The 21,959-nt window shown below is 32.2% G+C and overlaps 1 protein-coding gene across 4 annotated transcripts; it reads left to right on the top strand.

Moving 5' to 3' along the window:
* Window positions 1-12,898: 12,898 nt before the first annotated feature.
* Window positions 12,899-21,959, top strand: DWF1 (cell elongation protein / DWARF1 / DIMINUTO (DIM)). Of its 4 annotated transcripts, XM_088847002.1 has the most exons (5): window positions 12,899-12,999; window positions 13,292-13,332; window positions 13,445-13,491; window positions 19,275-20,539; window positions 21,143-21,959. In XM_088847002.1, the coding sequence occupies exons 4-5, from the start codon at window positions 19,292-19,294 to the stop codon at window positions 21,596-21,598; spliced, it is 1,704 nt and encodes a 567-aa protein (XP_088703128.1). In that variant the 5' UTR covers window positions 12,899-12,999; window positions 13,292-13,332; window positions 13,445-13,491; window positions 19,275-19,291; the 3' UTR covers window positions 21,599-21,959. The 4 variants fall into 4 exon arrangements, with proteins under 4 accessions (XP_088703128.1, XP_006847881.1, XP_020525365.1 ...); XM_006847818.4 differs by lacking the exon at window positions 13,292-13,332; XM_020669706.2 differs by lacking the exons at window positions 12,899-12,999; window positions 13,292-13,332; window positions 13,445-13,491 and adding an exon at window positions 18,689-18,896.

Here is a 21,959-nt window from a genome sequence, read left to right as displayed (position 1 = left end):
TAAGTGTTGCTTTTCCTAAATGCAGAGGAGGGTACCTGCAAGTTGGAAATTTTATGTTTTTAACATTTAAATATGTAGTCACAGAGAGGAAAGTAACAAGCTGGAAATTGCTAAAAAGGTTAATATAAAACTGCTGTAGTTTCTTTTTAAGGGAAAAAAGTGCCCCCCTTTAGGGTACTCTTTGTTTCCACCCTCTCAGCCCCTCTACAAACTCGTTTCTCTAGGGAAAATTGTGTCCAATGTTAATCTAAACACATCCCATGTCACTCCAAAGCAAAGTGTATTTCAAGAAAATTTACCAAACAGCACCCAGGAGAAGACCTAAGAACCATTTAACATGTTAAACCATTTTTTCTAATTCAATTTAAGAAGCCCATCAAAAAACACATAATCATCGGTTGGAATACCTGAGCATTTTAGATGTGCTTGGACAAATGAGTTTGGGTATTCTTGTTTAAAAATTATTAAAAAATAATATTAAAATATGGCAGCCAAAATACCCCCCTTGTACTTTTAAGGGTATCTTGTTTATTGTATTTTTATGATTTTTTTTTTTATGTTTTTTAAGGATGCACCACAACCCACTTCAAATTTTGATCACAATTAACAAAAAAAATAATTAGAAAAATGAAAAAAATTGAAAAAGCAAATACTAATCGAAAATTTTTGCATTCGACTTTTCAAGGAAAAAAAAAAGTTTGAGATGGCTGGTGGGAATCGTTTGAATAATCTCTTAAGATTTCATTTCTCATCCAAACAAACTCTTTTGCTCTGCCCCAAAACCTCTTAGAACCGTGAGCCAAAAAAAAAATTGACCGGGATCATTTTCATTTTACTTCATATCGCTCAAGAAAATACATAAGAAGATGATACTTTATGCCTATAGGTAAACATGCCGACATTTATTGATTGCTCATCAAATAAAAGGGTTACGACATAGTAGTTCTATCTTCCTTTTTATCCAACCGTCTATTTTTTAATGGAGGGTTCAGATTGCCCCAATCACAATGTCACATCTCTGCACTATTTTATTTTTAATTTTTTTCTATAAATTATTTTGACACCAAATTTTGGACGTTCATTCTTCGATTAAACTCGGACGTTCATTCTTCGATTAAACTCGCACTAACGAAAAATAAATAAAAAAATATTTTCAATAAAATAAAATGACCAAAATACCTTTGAAAGTTTAAAGGGGTATTTTGGTCATTATTTTTATCGAAAAATTGTTGTTAATATTTTTTATAGGTGTGCCCCAATGAGAAGATGGCACATATCAAAATTCATATTCAGAAAAATTGTATTAAAAAAATTAAAAATAAAATATTTTGAGACGTCGGATCTAAGATCAAACGGTGAGTGGCTCTCTTGATAAAAAATGGACGGCTGGATGATAGGGGGAGGATAGAACTTCTATGTTGGTGGAACGCTATCCCCAAATAAATAAATAAAAAATACCAAGTGGTCTTTATGAGCTATCTTTTGTGTGATATGATTTGTATCTCTACCATACTACTATAATAGGAAGGTTGTGAAATATGAACCATCATGCACGGTGACGAAGGAAGAATAATGATACAAAATTTATTTATTTGACTGTGCTGAAAACCGTTCTTTTCTTTCAAACGTCCACCAAGAAAATATACAATCATAATTGTGGCTATGGTTATATGACTTATGTAATACCAAGCAAATAACCAAATAATATTGTTATCCATATTTTCAATCTCGAGACTATCATTGCGTAGTTCTTGTGAGCCATTTACATAAGGTATCGGCCTTTGTAATGGCAATGTAACTACAATAATTTCTTTTTGTATTACTCAATATTTTGTGGGCTTAAATGGTTAGCAGTTTACTTTAGCAATCGACGGCAAATAAATTTTAGAATATCTTTTTATTAAAATCAATGGTATCAATAATGTCATCAAATAAAATGTTCGTTTAATTAAAAACAATTTAAAAAATATATTTGCAACAATTTAAATAAATTTATAAATTTAAAAAGTATTTTTTAATTGAGGTAAAATTAAAATTTTTATTAATATAAAATTTCAAAAATAATAATATGTCTTCCCTTTTGAGTAATTTTATTTTCAAAATTACGATAGAAATAACTACCCGCATTAATTTAATTGAGTAAAACTTATAGCTTTCATGCACTATGATTATTTGCAATTAATATCTAACAATATTATTAGAAATTAATTTGAAATAATAGTATTACCTACTTTTTAAATAAAAATACTAATTGTGTGCTTATTGCATTTGAATTTTAATTATCAGTACAGTGTGAATCACAATTGATTAAAGGGAAATTATCACAAATATACCTTAATTTTTGTCTATTTAGAAAAAAACAACCTCAGGTTTCATAAACCTCGTCCATACTCTTTTTCTTCAATTTTGAGCATTTTTTTTTTACCAAAATTCTTCAATTTTGAGGTTTTGTTAATCAAAATAACATTCACGGTAGTCTTATTACCATGAAGCCAATTACGATACTTTAATTACTGTAAAAACTAATCCATTTACAGTACTTAATTTACTGTAAAAGCTAATCCATGTTATATGGCATTTTAAGTACCGTAAAAACTAACTCATGTTATACGACACTTACACTGTAAACCCTTCATTTTCTCTTGTTCATATTTATATCTTTCATCTCTCTAATTTTTTTAAAGTTTATCTGTTATTTCTCTCTCTAATTTTTTTTAATATTTATCTCTTCTTGTTCATATTTATATATTTCATCTCTCTAATTTTTTTTAGGTTTATCTCTTATTTCTTCTCTAATTTTTTTAAATATTTATCTCTTCTTTCTCTCTCTAAATGTTCTCTCTCACTAACTCTTTTTCTCTCGCTAGTTACTTCATCAACTCAACAAGCACGATTCCGATGCGATACAAATCTGACTCCGTCTAATTTTTTTAGGGGATGGGATTGAATGGAGTTTTTATAGGGGATGGTAAGGTACACACAAACTATTATACAAATATCCTTGGAGAGAGAAAGAGAGTTAGAGAGAGAAAGAATAGATAAAAATAATTACAGAGAGAAATAAGAGATAAATATTCAAAAGAATTAGAAAGAAAAAAGAGACAGGCATAAAAAGAACTAGAGAGATGAAAGAGATAAGTATAAACATGATGCAAGAGATAAATATAAATAATAGAAAAGGGTTCACGATATTTCGATTGTATGTCATGGGTTAGTTTTTACTGTGCTTAAAATGCCGTATTACATGGGAAAGTTCTTACGGTATATGGTTAGTTTTACAGTACTTAAAATACCATAAAATATTGGGGTAATTTAAGTACTGTAATTGTGCTTCACAGTAATACGATTACTATTAATGTTGTTCTGGTGAAAAAAAATCAAAATTAAATAAAAAGGGTGTAGTCGAGATTTATGAAAGTTAAAAGGTTTTTTTTCTGAATAGACGAAAATTAATGTATATTTATGATAATTTCCCTCGATTAAAACATAAAAAAATATTTCCCAATTTTGTTAGTAAGGTGATATTATAAATTAATGGTTAACCTTTCAAAATTATATTGATTTTGATTTGTATTAAAAAAGGATTATGATAAAATAACTTAAAAAGTGTCTCGTATATTTTATTTTATGCAACCATGTACCCTTTAGTGTCTAAAAAAGTCTAAAAGTATTGAGCACTTTAATGGTCTACACCACAAGTGGTGTAACCTAACAAACCCTTTATGCATCCATGTACCCTTTAGGGTCTAAAAATATCTAAAAGTGTTGAGCACTTTAAGGGTCTACACCACAAATAGTGTAGCCTAACAAACCCTTTAGTGTTTTGTTATTTATTTTTCGTAAATAATTTCAAATCACCTAGGGTAAAAAACCAAAATAGTCCGGAACAATTAGTTCCAACCCGTTCATTACTTTAAATAAAAATGGTTTTAAACTAATAGTTCCGAAAAAGAATTAAAGTGGTTTGGGATTATTAGTTATGAACCACTCATTGTGAGAAATCAAAGCGATATGAAATTAATGGGCAATGATTTCATGCAACCGTTGTATAATAATATGATGCAACACCCTTAAAAAACCATCTTATGGTCATTTGTTTGATCCAAAATTTGAAATATACAGTCTTGTCATTCCAATGAACAATCACAAAAAAAGAAAAAATTGAAAACACAACCTAGAAAGTATTTTTTTAACCCAATTAACATAGGCCGTCGATTTTGGTGAGATGTTTAGATCTACGCCTTAGAAGGATTTTTTTATTTCCAATTTTTTTGGATAGCTTTATTATCATTAGATAAACAATGTTAAAAAAGAAAAAAATGATTTTGAGTTTATAAAGGCTAGGATCTTTAAATTCACAAAATTAATGGTCTAAATTTGTTTTTAGAGGGAACTCATTTTGACCATATCTAGGGTTCAAATTGAACTTTGTTTTTGGAAGATTGATTATTGACATGAAGAGTGTGGATGTACAGAAGTTGGGATCATACAAATACCGTAAACATGGTTTTTTAGAAGTGTCGTTGCATTATACTATGATACAACCTGTTGCATTGGATCATTGCTCGAATTTAATAGTCCTAAACTGCTCATTGTAATGAATTAAGGTATTCAATGTTTAATAGTTATAATGAGATATAATATATGATACAAATATTACATTTTAATATAAAAATAAATCTATAAAAATTATATGTTATTACATTACAAAAATACCTTCAATATTAATATAAAGTTAACTATTATCATTTGTACCTTAATATATAATAAGATGTTTATAACATATCAAATATATTTAGTACAAAATATTTATTAAAAATGTGCTCATAAAACAAAATTATTCTAATTGTGAAATCAATTTTCAAGAATTAAACTTTTATATATAAAAAAAAGTTAATATAAAGCCGAGGCTCTAAACAAACAAATTAGACTGCACCTCAAAAAGTTTACTATGCTTTGATACCCTAATATCCTCAAATTAATCATCTCGACATCAAGATGCATGAACATGAGAAAAAAAAATGGATTACAAGTTTTGGAAATAGTACATATTGTAAAGTAGTATTGCATTTTTTGACCGTCAATTTTTAAGATTTTTAAGTTTTCATATATATGCTTGAACTATATTATTTTTTAAGCTTGAAATTTTATAATTAGAGATAAAAATAACATTATGAGTATTTGAAAATAAAAATGTTAAAAATTATTTTAAATAATAAGATGTGGTTTTTAGTTAAGGGATCATATAACATGTGAGGGAACATACAATAAAATGTGACACATTGTGAGATGTACAAAAGAAAGTTTTTAATAATAATAAATTTGTTAATAACAATAGAATGTAAAATTAAATACAATTTTTTATACTTGTATAGTATTATATTATTAAAGATGAGTAGAGTGTTGTCTATTATAATAAGGGTGCCGTTTGTATGGCACTTAGGCTCTAAACAATCAAATTAGAGCCTACCTTCAAATAGTATCAAAAAATGTGATTTCAAATCTGAAAATCTTTGTGATAATCTTAAAATATATTTTCATTTTTATTTATAAAATTTAAAGATTAAAAAATAGTATAGATCGACATATCTATAAAAACTTGAAAATCTTGAAAATTGACATTCCAAAAATGCGTTACAATATGCACTATTTTCAAAATTTGAAATCTATTTTTTCTAATGTCCATGCATTTTGATGTCAAGATGATTAATTTGAAGATATTTGAGCATCAAACAACCTCTTCTAGTGAAATTTTTGAGATGGGTTTCAATTTGATTGTTTAGATTGTTTAGAGACTCCGATCCATATAAACTTTTTTCTTGCAATAAAAGTAGGGAAAGGTTTGTATGCTTCCCCCTGCAGCTTAAAAGTATTGATTATTTTGAAAGAATTACAATTGACTTTTGTAAGTAATTCATTTATTGCTTGAACACTACTCTCCAATACGTGGAAGATGGAGGATGTTTACTCCCAACACGTGGAAGATGGAGGATGTTAAAATAAATTTTCTAAAGTACACCCATAAGACCACAATGTATACTTGATCCATCAAGAAACCTTTATTAATAGTGTTTTATGAATGCTAAACACGAGGATCTGTTTTAAAAATCATTGAAGATACCCTGATTTTAGGACGCCGGTATGGTACCACAATAAAATGCCATAAAAATTTTATAGGTAAAATGGCAAAGGTAATGTACATGTTTCAGGGGATCAAATTATATCATTACTCCCTCAAGATTATGGCCTCGGAAGAAGTAGTTTTTTTATAGAAAACTTAGAGATCTTCTATAAGAGTATATTTAAAAATAGGTCATGCTAGGATGTTCACATTATAGAGTATTTTATAATTACACTCATTAAATTTAGACACTTGTGTACTGTTGTTTTGTGATACAATATTTTTAGTAGAGGTATGTTTGTCTACAATGATAAACGAGTCCCCTTACATAACCATTTAAAATACATTTGAAATTTAAAAATTTTAAACATCTTAAATATGATATTCAAGGGAGCATGTACCCCAGATATCATAAAATCTCTTTATTTTTTTCTATGGTACGTATTAATGTTGTGAACCATTGTTTAAACATCATCTTATACTACATTACCTCTAAATCGACCTCCAAACTCAAGTCCCAAACTAAACGGTGTTTTACATATAGTAGATACGCCTGCTCTATAGTCCATATTGTTTTTCAACATGGTGCTCCATAATCAACACTAGTGTTGGACCAGTGGGTCCAAGTCCAAGTCCTGGGTACTCATGGCAGTTCACACTAGTGTTTGACTAGTCACTGATTTTTTTAACCCCGTTACAAGTTGATTTCTTAAAGAAAAAAGTCTATATAGAGCCGAGACTCTAAACAATCAAATTTGAGCCTACCTCAAAACATTCACTAGAGGATGTTGTTTTGATGCCCAAATATCCTCAAATTGATCATCTCGAAATCAAGATGCACGGACATGAGAAAAAAATAGATTTATAAGTTTTGGAAATAATGTATTTTATAATGCGTTTTTTGACAGTCAATTTTCAAGTTTTCATAGATATGTCGATGTACATTATTTTTGAAGATTTAAACTTTGTAAATAAAGATGAAAATATGTCACAAATATTCCTAGTATTGAAGGCAGGCTCTAACTTGATTGTTTAGAGCCTAGGCTCTATACAAACCGCATCTTTTTTAAAAATATAATTTTTTTTTTACTACTTTTAAATTTTATTTTGATATATTTTGCTTAAGCCTACCCTTAACAAAGACATTTCTAATATTTTGGGTTTATTGTTTTTTATTTTGCTAGTACAATACTCGGACTCGTGCTGGATACTCGGATGGCCGTGCATGGGCCGGAGTAGATATTTGGAAGAAAGGTCAACACTAAGTTTTTCTGACAGGTCTGGTTTGACGACATCCTGACATGGGTCAGAAGACGGTCAACTTCATGCCTAAGATGTACTTCAATCCTCTTTGCAACATGTTGCCGCAAATCCGTGATCCGTATAATTATTAAAAATAATGAAGTTTTTTATATGAGCCCCACGCCTTTATGAAAAGCAAAATAAAGCTGCCTCGTCTCATATCCTCATCATAAAAGTACTTTCACAAAAAATCAATTTTCGACCGACAATAAAATTTAAAATTAAAAAAATGGTACAAATCTTAGCAATTTATAAATACGTGAGTTATAATTTTCGATGAGATATGAGGTGGTGGTTTATTTATTTTGATACGGCTACGGCCTTATCAAATTATTATTTTTATTAAAAATTAATAAAATTAAAATAAAAGTTTACATTTTAGAGATTTGGAGGGGATAAGAGTTTATGTAATGGGATATTGGTTCCGCCTGCGCATGGCATGGCAAGTAACCAAATCATCATCATTATAGTTTTTTTTTCTTCTAATTATTTAGAGTCGACTCAAGTAACTAAATATCTCCGCTAATATAACGGGTAGTAAAATAGGAAACTGTAACAATTTGGGAATTGTATTATACACATCTGTACACCCCAACGATTTAAAGTTCACTTATTTGTATTTGGAATTCGTGATGTAGCTAGGGAATTGATAAGGAGTGATGCAGTTCCAAGTCAAAATGGGAAATCGGTTCAGCTTTGATAAACTCGCCCCATTTTGTTAGAGAACTACACGAGTATATCAAGGATCTTGATCCAAGTTGGTCTAATAATTTCATTGCCACCAATTACGTTTTCATCATTGTTTTTATTTTTATATAGCCATGCCTGCATATGTAGAAATGCGGGCCTATTGATAAATCTATTTTTGATATAGATTTCTTGACTTAATTTTTAAAGACATGTAGTCAATCTCTAATATGGAGATCATGAATATTAAAAAACTAATAATAATAATTATAGTAAGAAAATATTTGGACCCTAAGTTTCTATTTGTTTTTAGATAGAACAACAACTTGCATCCATCTTTAAAAATGATGCTTTACATTTTTTGGACCGCATATCTAATCATGCAGTTCAGCCCGCATAACACATTTTTCCTTTTATTTTATAATATTATTTTTTACTTTTTCATTTTCTATTATGTTTTTGCGCTTATCCAACTTAAAAATCGCTCGAATGCGACAGGAAAAACCGTAACGGTTCTCTATAAATTTAGGGCTTATATTATGATTTTAAACATTGATAGATACGTACATACCCCTATCCATGGAGATGATATTTGTGCAAATGTGGAAACCCGAAAAGCAAAGTAGCAGCTCATATTCCCCGTCCGTTGAGAAACATGGACGGTGGATGATCGTTGCTCTCAATTAATATGCAGAATGCATTTTCTTGTGTGTATAAGTGCATTGATGCAAAGTTTGTCATTTTCACAATTGATTGCCAGACCCCACCCACATGATTCCCTATCATCCACATGATGACTACTTATCTTTGCCTTTTTTGTCCTTGGTCCTCTCTCTCTCTCTCTCTCTCATTCGGATGCGTTGTCAGGGGCTTATGCACCACAAAACCAGTTATTTTTAAATAACGTTTTGATAGGGCTTTAATCCAATCAAAAAAAGAAAAGTCTCACGTCAAAAATTCACCAAAAAACTGTAGTTTTGGTAATATTTTCAAATCGATCATCTCAGCCTTAAAGCATTATCTAGATTGTCCATTTCACCTTAAAAATTAGTGTTCAAGAATGTCTATTTCGCCTTAAAAATAAATATTTACAGATGTTTATTTCACTATAAAAATAAGTATTTATGGATCCACAAGATTTGTACCCTTCTTAGAGTCATCATGGGGGATTAATGATGCCCAAATTGCATTCTAGACGCGGATTTGAGGTGATCTTTTATTTTGTTTTCATAATACCTAGGCCTTATAGCAAATGCATCATTTAATTTTTTTTGTACAAAGAGGTGATAATCACATATAGCATGGATGTCAAAATTGACAATGTAGGGCATTTCGCAAAATTCAATTTATTTTTTTAAGATTGTAGGCCAAATCATTGGGTGTCTCTAACCAATCGGTTTCGTATCTACTGATCATGACTGATAGTGACCTATTTGTACTAAAAATAAATGGTTTATTGTATATTGTTCCTTAAAATTTAAGGTTCTTGTTATGCCTTAAATTTTAGGCGTACATCCTCTTAGGTCCTAGAACAAAAATCACCAAGAAAGTTAAAAGAAACACAAAAATTGGGTATTTTGATAATAGAGTATTTAATAGATTCACGCTTTTCATTTTAAGAAAGACAAAATGGTTTCAGATAAAGAAATCTAGGGGGTTTGTTTAATTTTTATATTTATAAGACTATCTTACTATCACTAGATCAACTGTTAAAAATAATGGGCGACACATCGTAGGTGTAGAGGTAAGGTGCACCTTCAAAATTTATTATGGTATATAATTTTGATGTAAAACGTTGTTAGCATTATCTCAAAATCTATTTTTATATCTAATTATAAAGTTTTAAATTTAAAAAATGGTTAAAATCAAGTAGATCTATAAACATATGAAAATCTTGAAAAATGGACGGTGTAGATAATATATTGTAAAATGCATTATTTTCGAGACTTAAAATCTTTTTATTTTTCGTAGTCATACATCTCGATGTCGAAATGATCAATCAAAGGAGTTTTCAATATTAAAACTACCATTTCCGATGGATTTTTGAGGAGCATCAGTAGTTCTACATTATAAGGTAGCCTCCCTATATAAACTTTTTTTCTAAAATAATTGATACCGAACTCTTCAAGGAGAGATCTACCTACAATAAAATTGACGGCGCGAGCTGATTGAGTTCATAAAAAGCTGGGATTCTTTTCATGGACGTTTACATTGAAACCATGGTGACGCATAGGCCAAATTTAGGTTGAAACTAGGGTTCTAAAAAATATCGATACGGATTGGAAAAAATTGATCTGGATTTGGGACGAGTCTAGCTCCCACCAAATGGCGGGAGCCGGCATTTGTGGCCCCACCATTTATTTTTTATTTTTTTAAATTGTTTATTTCAGTTAGATTTTCTAGAGAGAGACAGCAAGAGACAATCTGACGAACTATTGAGAGCTCTATTTGATGGTTAGGTATTTAAAATTTCAATATTTATCTTTCTCGAAGAGAAGGAAGGACAATGGTGGAGTATTTCTAAGACCTGGAATTTAAAAATGGAAGTGCACCATAATATTTGAGATGATTTAATTTTAGGACACGGTTTCTACGAGTGCACGTAGAGTGAGCGGCCTCTTAAAAATCTATTTTTGAGATGGATTTTTTTACCTAATTTTTAAAGACACGTAATCTTTAATATGAAGATCTTGATTATGAAAAATAAATAACTTTTAAAAATTTAAAAAATATTTGTATTAAGAAAACTTTTGGACCATTAGTTTCGATTGTTTTTAGATGGACTATCATTCATCGTTAAAATGGATGCTTTATATTTGGGACGGCATATTATAGAAAGTGATTGTATACAATGAGACCATTTACGGTTGATACAAGGTTGTCACAATTACTTACAATCATCCGATGTAAAATTTGATAGTTTGGATGTTTCACAAAGCTCGAAAAAATTTATTGAGGTTTGAGCTTGATTAATGAAATAATTGCAGCCATCCAATTTCATATCCAATAGTCAAGATTAATGTTTCACTTTATACCAAAAGTAAATTGTCTCCTTCTATATTTTCCCTTCTAGAAATGCAGTCTTCCCCATATGAAACAAATTTCTTTAAATTTAATATGCATGTCAAAAGATACAAGAATAATTGTAAATGTGTAAAATATTAAATAATCATAAGTAGTTTGACATATTTCTAATTTAAAACAAAACATTGGAAACCTAGTAAACAACCTTAAAAAAAAAAAATTATACTAAAAAAAAATAGCAAGTCAGTGGGATTTGAGCCTCTACGCTTTGCTTTGGTGACAATGAAGTTGGAGACTTCATCATAAGGGTCTAGGAACACCGATAAGGCCCTCTCCACTCTTAAAAAAAACAATACTCCCTCTATATCTACCAAAGAGAATAATGTTTTAAGACCGACCAATGATCGTCTAAATTTTTGACTTATGTGCTTAGGAGCTCAAATTTTTATTCCTTGGACATGCCTGCCGTCCAAAACTGAATCCCCAAATTTTGAATCCAAACAATCCTAGTAAGAAGGTATTTTACTCGAGGGAGTAAATGTATAGTATGCACTCGTGACCACACGAGTTCTGAAAACAAAAACTAAAAAAGAAGTATCCGTACACATCAATCTTGTTGACAGTTGGGAGTACACACCGTTCCAACTGTTGAGATTTCCCGTAGCCATAGGTAAAGGCCAAATTTTAATTTCATATTTGATTTTTTGTTTTATTTAAATACAATATTTATCTAAGTTTTGGGGTTTAGGTTTATTTTGCTAAAGAGAACTAAATAAAAATACTTGAAAAATATTTTAAATGAAAAATAATCCAAATACTTGATCAATATTTGTTCACAACTTAAACCAAAAATAGAAAAAGGAAAGCTTCATGAAAAATATAAAAAGACAAAGCAAAACCCAAATAGGACACAAACTCAGTAAGAATGATTTGAGATTCGCCTCATCATTTAAAGCAAAGGGGCCACGTGAGGAATAAATTTGGTCATAATTCATAATTGATATGGCTAAATGATATTCTACTCTCTCCGTGAGCATACTATTTATTTATTCTCTCGGGTAAGATTTCATTTATAATTAATTTTAAGACGGCAAATATTGGGTTATAACCTTTTTAATACATAAGTTATATAAAGTGATAATTTACTTTTGCTACAAAGAGATTACATTTACTCTTGTGACTTTTGTCCATTGTATTTCAAATTGGTTGGTTATTGGAGTGTTATTGATTAGACTAAAAGTTTAAAAGATATTTCTTTGTGACTGCATGACATGTCCCAAGCCATCGAATTTGTTATCTAATGGCGAAAAATAATTATGACATCTTTGAACTAAAGATAAATAGTCTCATAGTACATAATCCTACAAAAATTTCTTAACTACACCGTGTAAGCATTTGAATAGATACTCACTAGTTGAATAAAAACACTCCAATTTTTAAAGCATAAGCCTAAGTGTTAGGAAACTTAAATTTTAATTATTTTTTTTTGAAAATAATTATCTACAAAGATGATTACCAAAATTTCAGCTTGAAAAAAAATCCTCCAAACAAATCATATGATGGAGGGAGTAAAAGTAAACTATGCTCCTTCGAGAGCATCGTGTGGGTGCTTAATAGTATAAAAGTAAAGCAATAATTATAAATAAAGCGTGCATGGCATTATAGGAGAAAGAGAGGGTATTTTAGGTCACTTCTAAAGCTATACAGTGAAGGTGCACTGACTCATTCGCTTATATTACGAGCGCGTGCACTAAAGTTTTCTTTACTCTCTATTTTAACACGGCCCATTATTATTCCCTTTCCTTAAAATTTTATATTTAATTCACGAAAGAAATATTTTTCATTTCCCTGGTTCTATTATACAGGTAAGAAATTCTTTCTCTAAATGCTTGTTTTGGTTTTTTTTTTTGTTGAAAAACTCTCTATATTTGTATTTCTCTCTCTAGATCGTATATTTTTCTCTCCATCTTGTTCTTTGAATTTTTTGTGTATTGCATGTTTTTCTCTCTAGATGTTATTTTTTTCTCTCTCTAAATGTGCATTTGGCCTGCATTTCATATGTGCATTTAGCAAAACCCTGGGGTTCTAGATGTTGCCTTGCCTTTTTCTCATTGTTTATTTGTTTTTTATTATTGTTTTCGGGTTTTTTTTACGCAGTCACATGCTTGTCTCTGGCTTGTAGCGTGTTATACAGCGAGGTCTCTGGTTCAATCCCACCTCGAAAGTGTCGTCCTCTTGAGCTTATAAGTAGCTTTTATTCAACAGTGTTTTCTTCCTATTTTATTCCTAATGTTTTCTTTCTCTGTGTAGGATCTGGTGCCTCGATCTTGCTGGTTTTGATTCTCAATTTGAGTAAGGTATACGCTGTTTTTCCTGCTTTAGTTTCCTGTTTTGCTTTTTTTTTTAGTTTCTTGCTCTTGATCCTATGGAAAAGAATGTATTTTGTTAAAATTGGCATTATTTTTTGCGGTTTTCTGTTATTTGACTGTGGAAATATTGCATTTTGTTGTTATTCTCATGTATAACTTCTTCTCACTGTAGAGTCAAAACCACTGTAATTTTTTGAAACCTGTCCTTTTTTTTCTAACTTATTTTATTCTCTGTTCCTCACTGTAAGTCCTATGAAAACTGCAGTATTTTCTTGAAATCCACCTAGCTTTTATTTTCCCGTTGTTTTAAAAATCGGCCTCTGTTTTCAATTTTTAAATTTCTACTTTCTCACTGTACCTTGAATGGAAAGTTGCTTTTTTTATTATTTTTTGTGCTTATTTTTTACTTAATTTTGTGTTCCTTGTTGTGATTTTATGGAACCCATTGCAATATAAAAAATTGGCCTCTTTTTTCCTCCTTTATCATTGTTTTTCTCTTCCATATCTTAGCTGTTATGGAGAGTTGAAATTACTCTATTTTGCGAAAATTTCCTTGTTCATTTTTCAAACATCTATGAGTTTATTTATTCATAAAAAAATTGTTTTTAAATGGTGCTTATCATGAAAAATGCTGTATTTGTACGGATGGGTTTTTATATGAAATACTTAGCTGCTTTTTGTGTATCCTTTTATTTTTCCGTATTCACTTTTTTCAAGAGTATATTCATGTGTATTTATTTTATTGTCTGTGATTTTTACCTTTTTGAGTGTATTTTAGATGAATCCTTGTATCTAAATTGTCATGTTACTTTGCATTGTTTTTTGGTGTTGTTTTCATGGAGAAAATGCATATTTTACTCAATAGGGCACGTTTGGCTCGCATGATAATGATTTTTTAGAAAATAAGTAACTTCTTACGTTTGGTTCGTAGAAAGATTCAGAAATATTTTTACTTCCGAAATTAGTTTCCATAAAAAGCGTCCAAAATCTATGAAATTGGAATCATAACCACATAGGTATGATTCCAATTTTTTTCAAAATAATCAGGTTGCGGATGTAGTAGGGCTGCCACTAGGGCGGGCCAGAAAAGCCCGTAAATACCGTGGCCAGTCTTGGCCCGAAAAGAATCTATTGGGCCTGGCCCTTGCCTTTACCCAGCCTATTAAGAAGTCCATTTTTTATTCTACAAATTTTTTTTTTTTTATTGTTCATTTTTTCTTGTTTGTAGTACGCTTAAAAAAACATATGCTAAAATAATTTTTATTTTATTTTTTAAAAAGAATGGGCTTCTAGTGACAAAGAAAAATTGCATTTTTAGAGAGAGAAAAAGAGAATGGGTTTTTGTAAAGAAAAAGAGAGAATATGGACATAGAGAGAGAGAGATTGGGTTTATAGAGAGAGAGAGATTGGGTTTATAGAGAGAGAAATATATTGGATTTATAGGGAGAGAAATAAAGATTGGGTTTTTAGAGAAAAATAGTGATTAAGATTCTAGAGAGAGAATGGTTTTTTAGACAGAGCAAGAGAGATTGGGTTTTTAGAGAGAGAATGAATTTTCAGATAAATAGAGACCGGTTTTATAGAGAGAATAGATTTTTAGAGAGATTCGGTTTCTAGAGAGAGATTTGGTTTTTAGAGAGAGAAAAAGAGATTGAGTTTTTAGAGAGTGAAAGAGAGATTTGGTTTCTAGAGATAATGAGAATGGATTTTTAGAGAGAAAAAGATATTGAGCTTTTAGAGAGAGAGGTTAGGCTTTTAGAAAGAGAAAGAGAGATTAGGTTTATGGAGAAAGAGAGAGATTGGGTTTTTAGAAGAATATAATGTATTTTTAGAAAGAGAAATATAAGAGAAAATAGGTTTTTAGAGAGAGAGAATGAGTGGGTTTTTAGAAAGAGAGAATAGGTTTTTAAAGAGTGAAAGAGAGATTGGGTTTCTAGAGAGCCAGGTATCTAGAGAGAATGGGTTTTTAGAGAGAGATTTTGTTTTTAGTGAGAATGAGATTTTAAAGAGAGAAAGATAGATTGGGTTTTTAGAGAGAAAAGATGATGGGTTTTTTTAAAGAGAAAGAAATTGGGTTTTAAGAGAGAAAGAGAGAATTGGTTTTTAGAAAGAGAAAAGAGATTGGGTTTTTAGAGAGAGAATGAGCTTTTAGTGAAAGAAATACATTGAGTTTCTAGAGAGAGATTGGATTTCAAAGAGAATAGGTTTTAGAGAGATTAGATTTTTAGAGAGAGATAATTGGCTTTTAGTGAAAAAAAGAGGGATTGGGTTTCTAGATAGAGAATGGATTTTAAATTTTTTTTTAAAAATATTTTAGCATCTATTTATTTTTGCTTTTCTTTGGCTTATTACAAACAAGAAAAGTTTGAAGAGTGAAGATCTAAAAAAAAAATGCTTCTAAATAGGCCGGGCCGGGCTTTTATTTGGGTCATGCCTTATCGGGTCGTGTCAAAATATTTTCTGGCTTACCGGGTCAATCCGGCCCTATAGCAAGTTTTTTGGGCCAGTTAGCCTTGGCTCGGCAAATAGTGTCTTTCTTGTGGTCAAGGCCTAGCCTGGCCCGAACCATTGGCAGCCCTAACTGTAAGTCATTCGCACTGTTGGAAAGAACCGGGCGAACTAACCGCTAATTGCCCGGTTAGATCAGAAGCGACTAGTCCGGTTTTTGGCGGTTTTGGTGATAAATTAGTATTTTAAAAAAAAAAGTATATAAATTCTTAAAAATAAGGAATTTGATTTGTAATGTATTTTTTAATTTTTGTACATTATGGTAAAGATTAAAAATTGTTGGGTCATTAATACTCACTTTTATATTTTCTCGTATTTTTTAGAAAAATTTTAAAATACCCTTAGGTACAAATCCATTTGTTTCATTAAATTTCAAAGTAATTTGAATGTGTTTTATTTTAATCATTTTTTATATGTTTTTCATATTTTAGTAGATTTTTTTGTATCTTTTTTATTTTTTTATAAACTTTTTTGACCATCCGGGACTTGCCCGGTTAGAAGGGTTGCATCGGTCGGTTTATCGGTTAGGGCTAGTTAAACTGTTTTTGGGCCCATTTCTGGTTAACTGTTCCGGTTCGATTTTGCGAACACTGGTCATTTGCCTCTCACGCTCTCTCTTCTCCCCACTCTCTCTCTCTCTCTTCCTACACACACTCTCTCTCTATCTCTCTCTCTTTTGCCCTCTCCCCTCTCCCCACCCCCCAACCCCCTCTCTTTCTAGGTTTCTTCGAGTCATAGGGCTCTCCCCACTCTGACTTTCTCGAGGTGGAGCTTACCAGAAGAAAGAAAACAATTTCATAAGAAATCTAGACAATAGTACCAAACATGAGAAAAAAAAAAAGAAAAGTGAAATCTAAATCTAAGAAATCTATTTCTTAAGAAATTACTTTACTATGGGAAAACTATTTCACGCGAACCAAATATGCACATAATATGTTTTGCTTTAAAAGTGTTTTGCAGTAGTTTTCTTCATTTTCTCTTGCTTTTTTTTTTTTTTAAAAAAAAATTCATACTTTTTTGTTAACTAAATGAAGCATCCATAACTGCATCTATTTTCTCATGCATCTTCACTACTGCTAATGGTTTGCAAAATGCTGCATCCTGTTTATCTTTTTTCTTTTTTCCCTTAGTGTGGTGATGTAGGCGTCATGGAAAGCTTTAATAATCTATCTGTATTGATATTTTTCGCTACATTCCACTTTTTTAAAAAATAAATTTCTAGTGCGTATTTTCAATTTTATTCAAGTCCATTATATGTAAAAGAAAATGTTTTGTTTGGAACTTTTGTTTTCGTGTGCTTTACTGTAGGTTCAGTTAAAAGTACTTGCCATTCCTTTAATGCTTTTACAGATTTTCATTTCCTTTTTTATTCTAGGATCTATCATGTTTCCTTTATGATGTGGTTGAATTGGTTTTCTCTAACCTTTATGCTGTGAGTTATCCATGTAATCTATGGCTTAATCTAGTTATTTCCTTATTGTGGTGTCTCTTTTAGCTTTTTGACTGAAATGCTTATGACTGTATCTTGTATAACATGTCTTTTTTTGGTCAGCTTTAGAGCGTCTGGCATGAAATACAATGCATGTCAGCTTTTTTGAGTTTTTTTTTTATATTGTTAGCATTGCATTGATAAAGAGGAAGATTAAATATGTTCCCCCGGGGCAATACAAATCACTGATACAGGCAACGAAAAAAGGAAAACTACAATGTAGGGTTCGATCTTGGGACACGTTGGAGCTAAACCGTAGGAGCTGCCATTGTGTCGTGAGAATCAGCAGTTTTTTTTTCTTTTTTATTGTGCAATTTGGTTCTTCTTCTAATAAATAAAGTAAAATACCGCACTATCGTTTGGAAAGTGGCTGCTTTTTGGGTTGCTTTATTCTAGACATCATCAAACGTATTGGATTCCATTAAAAATTATCATATATATGAAGATATGTGCTTTATTCCTTGAAAAAAGAAGAAGTGTATTTTGTTTAGTTGAAATTTGTCATTGGTAAAATTTTTTTGTTGATTCTTTCAGCTCATCCCCTTTCCAATCCTTTTTCTGTTCTAACTGTGTATTTGATTTCCATCTCTTATGCTGATGATTTCTCTTTTTGTGTGGTACAAGTTGTCCAGTATTCAAACCTTTTTCTTTTATCTTCTGAACGGTTGTACAGTAGTATAATGCAATTGCATTCAAAGACCATGTTGGAAACATTTGTTTGACACGAATCTTTAAGTATACACTCTTTTGATTCTAACGAACAATCACAAACGAAAAGAAAATTTGAAAAAATGCCTTACAAATAGTTTTTTCAGCCCAATTAATACAAGCCGTCCATTTTAGTGAAAACGTTAGATATAGTCCTCAAAAGGATTTTTTTATTTCCAAAATTTTTATATAGCGTCATCATCATTAGATTAGCAATGCTAAAAAAGAAAAAGTGATTTTAACTTTATCAAGGCCTAGATTTTGAAATTCACTAAATGGACGGTCGAGATTCATTGTTGGAGTGTCCTAATTTTGATTTTGAATTTTTTTTTTTTCCATAGGATTTGATTATGAGGATGAAGAGAATGTGTGGACAAAAATTTAAGGTCATACAAATGCCAAAAACATGATTTTCTAGAAGTGTGGTTGCGTCGTAGTATGATACAACCGTGGCATCATATCATTGCGCTAATTTTTGATGGATATTACTAGGAAAGTGCCAGATTCGGTTGACCTTTGGTCTGTATTTGTAGTGGTTTGCAGCTTTTTATTTTGTAGTATCTATCAGTAAATGTGGTAGCTAAGGTACTTGCTGGCATATTTTAATGCCCCATGCCCTATTAGGAGTTTTTCCCAATTAGGAGTCCGAGGGGAAAAACATTCACGGTCCATGCCAGCAGACAAAAAGGTGTATGATGGGAAGTGATCCTCTTTATCATCTGGAGCATAAGTTCCTCTTTATCATCTGCAGCATAAGTTCTTTCTCCTTGTGTGATGTGTAGGAATGTACAGTGGAAATTATGTTTCTTTTTTTGAGAATTATAATCTAAGTTATGTTGGAAATTTGGTTATTGGGTCCTGCTTGTAGCTTCATCTCTATCGTGAAATTTTTGGTGGTATTTTGATAATAGGTATCACATAATCTCTGCAAATGGTTTTTCCTCGATCCTTCTTTCTTCTAAGATCCCTTAATTTTTAAGTGCATTCATAAAATTTAATAAAACCGAAATATTCTTGTTGATTCCATATTAGTTATTTCTTGACCTGCACATATTTCTCTATACAGCTGCTTGATCGAGGACCATGTCAGACCTAGAGAAGCCCCTCCGGCCAAGAAGGAAGAAGATTTGGGTGGACTACTTTGTCCAGTTTCGCTGGATCATCGTCATCTTTGTGGTCCTACCCCTTTCGTTCGCTTTCTACTTCCTCCACTATCTTGGTGACATGAGATCTGAGAGAAAGTCCTTCGAGCGCCGGCAAAAGGCACATGATGAGAATGTTAAGAAGGTTGTTAACCGTCTAAAACAAAGAAACCCTTCAAAGGATGGCCTTGTTTGCACGGCTAGAAAACCTTGGATTGCTGTGGGAATGAGAAATGTTGATTACAAGCACGCTAGACACTTTGAAGTCGACCTCTCAGAGTTCAGGAACATTCTCGAGATAGATAAAGAAAGAATGGTGGCAAGAGTCGAACCCTTGGTCGATATGGGCCAAATTAGTAGGGTTACAGTGCCCATGAATCTTTCTCTAGCTGTAGTCGCAGAGCTCGACGATCTCACTGTTGGGGGTCTCATAAATGGCTATGGAATTGAAGGAAGCTCCCACCTCTATGGCCTTTTCTCCGATACTGTTGTTGCCCTTGAACTGGTACTTGCTGATGGGCGATTGATCAGGGCCACAAAGGATAATGAATACTCTGATCTCTTCTATGCTGTCCCATGGTCACAGGGCACATTGGGACTTCTTGTTGCCGCTGAAATCAAGCTTATTCACGTTAAAGAGTACATGAAGCTCACTTATACCCCAGTTGTTGGAAATTTGAAGGACATTGCACAAGCTTATATGGATTCTTTTGCTCCAAGAGATGGTGACCAAGATAACCATGCAAAGGTCCCGGACTTCGTTGAAACCATGATCTATACACCCACTGAAGCAGTTTGTATGGCTGGAAGATATGCTTCAAAGGAAGAAGCCGAGAAGAAAGGGAATGTGATCAACAGTGTGGGGTGGTGGTTTAAGCCGTGGTTTTATCAGCATGCTGAGACTGCACTTAACAGGGGCGAGTTTGTGGAGTATATTCCTACCAGGGAGTATTATCACAGGCATACCAGGTGCTTATATTGGGAGGGCAAGTTGATTCTTCCATTCGCCGATCAATGGTGGTTCAGGTGGACTCTAGGTTGGTTGATGCCCCCCAAGGTTTCATTCCTTAAGGCTACTCAGGGTGAAGCTATCAGGAACTATTATCATGAGATGCATGTGATCCAAGATATGCTGGTTCCTCTCTACAAAGTCGGGGATGCTCTTGAGTTCGTTCATAAAGAGATGGAGGTATGCTTTTCTTCTTAGTCACTTCTATAAGTCCTTGTGGTTTAAATTGTTTGGGGGACCTCTCTCTCTCTCTCTCCTCCATGGAGTTTATTATATATTTCAATTTTTGTTGGCTTTTGTTTTTTTGTAGTAAATTTTTGTTGGTTAGTTTGGATTCTTCCCTCTAGTTCAAGTTGAATTTCATACATAATTGATATTGGTGTTTTGGAGTTTGCCTGGAGTTTGCCTGTTTTCAAGTTGTATTTCATATGAATCATCAAAATTGTACTTTCATATACCATAAATATTGGTTTTCATGGATCAAGCATTTCTTTTTAAGTTAGTTGACTCTACTGAACAGTTCAATTTGTACCCTACAAACTGGATCGCTTCTTCTTTCACACATGTAGCAGTCTGCAGTCATGCATTTTATTTGTAGGAAAATGGTTCTGCCTATTCTAAACTTTTTTCTTGTTTTGTTTATTGTAATTTCTAAGGCATCTCTGGGTAGACTAGTAAACATGACTGATTCTATTTCTTGAATACACTGCATTGGAAACTATTCAATCTCTCTCTCTCTCTCTCTCCTTTTGACTTTTCCTTTCTACCGCTTATTTGCCTCAGTTGTACCCGATCTGGCTGTGCCCTCACCGTCTCTACAAGCTCCCAATCAAGACGATGGTAAATCCAGAGCCCGGGTTCGAGCATGCACACAGGCAAGGAGATACAGACTATGCTCAAATGTACACCGATGTAGGTGTTTATTATGCTCCAGGGCCTGTATTGAGAGGTGAAAAATTCGATGGGGTTGCAGCAGTTCGCAATATGGAGGACTGGTTAATTGAGAACCATGGTTTCCAACCCCAATATGCGGTTTCAGAGCTGAGTGAGAGGAACTTTTGGCGCATGTTTGATGCTTCTCTCTATGAGCATTGCAGGAGGAAGTATGGGGCTGTTGGGACCTTCATGAGTTTATATTACAAGTCGAAGAAGGGGAGGAAGACAGAGAAAGAGGTGCGAGAAGCCGAACAACAACACCTTGAAGGACCTTATGTGGAGATCGAGCAGCCAGCAGAGTGAGAAAACTTTCAGGTATGTAGTGAGAGAGTCCTTGTGAGATGAGTTTTGGTAGAGTTTGTGAAGGCAAAAGATCGATCACTGACGGCTTATGCTTCGGTTTCTCTATGTTCCTTTTCTATTTGAATCTTGGATGCTCGTATTGGTCTTGTTTGTTTTGGGTGCTGTGTTTTTAGATATCGAACTTCTTCGAGGAAGAAAACAGATAATCTGAGTCTCACAGGGTTTAACAGTTACCAGTCCTTCTGTGACTGAAGCCTCTGATATCATGAACTGTAGAAAGGAAGAGAGAGGTTGCTGCAAAATATTTATAAATTGTGATAGAAGGAAAGTAATTCAAAATATTGGAGAGAGAGTTTCAAAA

This window comes from Amborella trichopoda, chromosome 9 (assembly GCF_054954075.1).
Source record: "Amborella trichopoda isolate Santa Cruz 75 chromosome 9, AtrichopodaSantaCruz75HAP2 v2.0, whole genome shotgun sequence".
NCBI classification, from domain to species: Eukaryota; Viridiplantae; Streptophyta; class Magnoliopsida; order Amborellales; family Amborellaceae; genus Amborella; species Amborella trichopoda.
The sequence above is the reverse complement of the archived record's forward strand: the minus strand, read 5'-3'. Positions and strand labels throughout refer to the sequence as shown.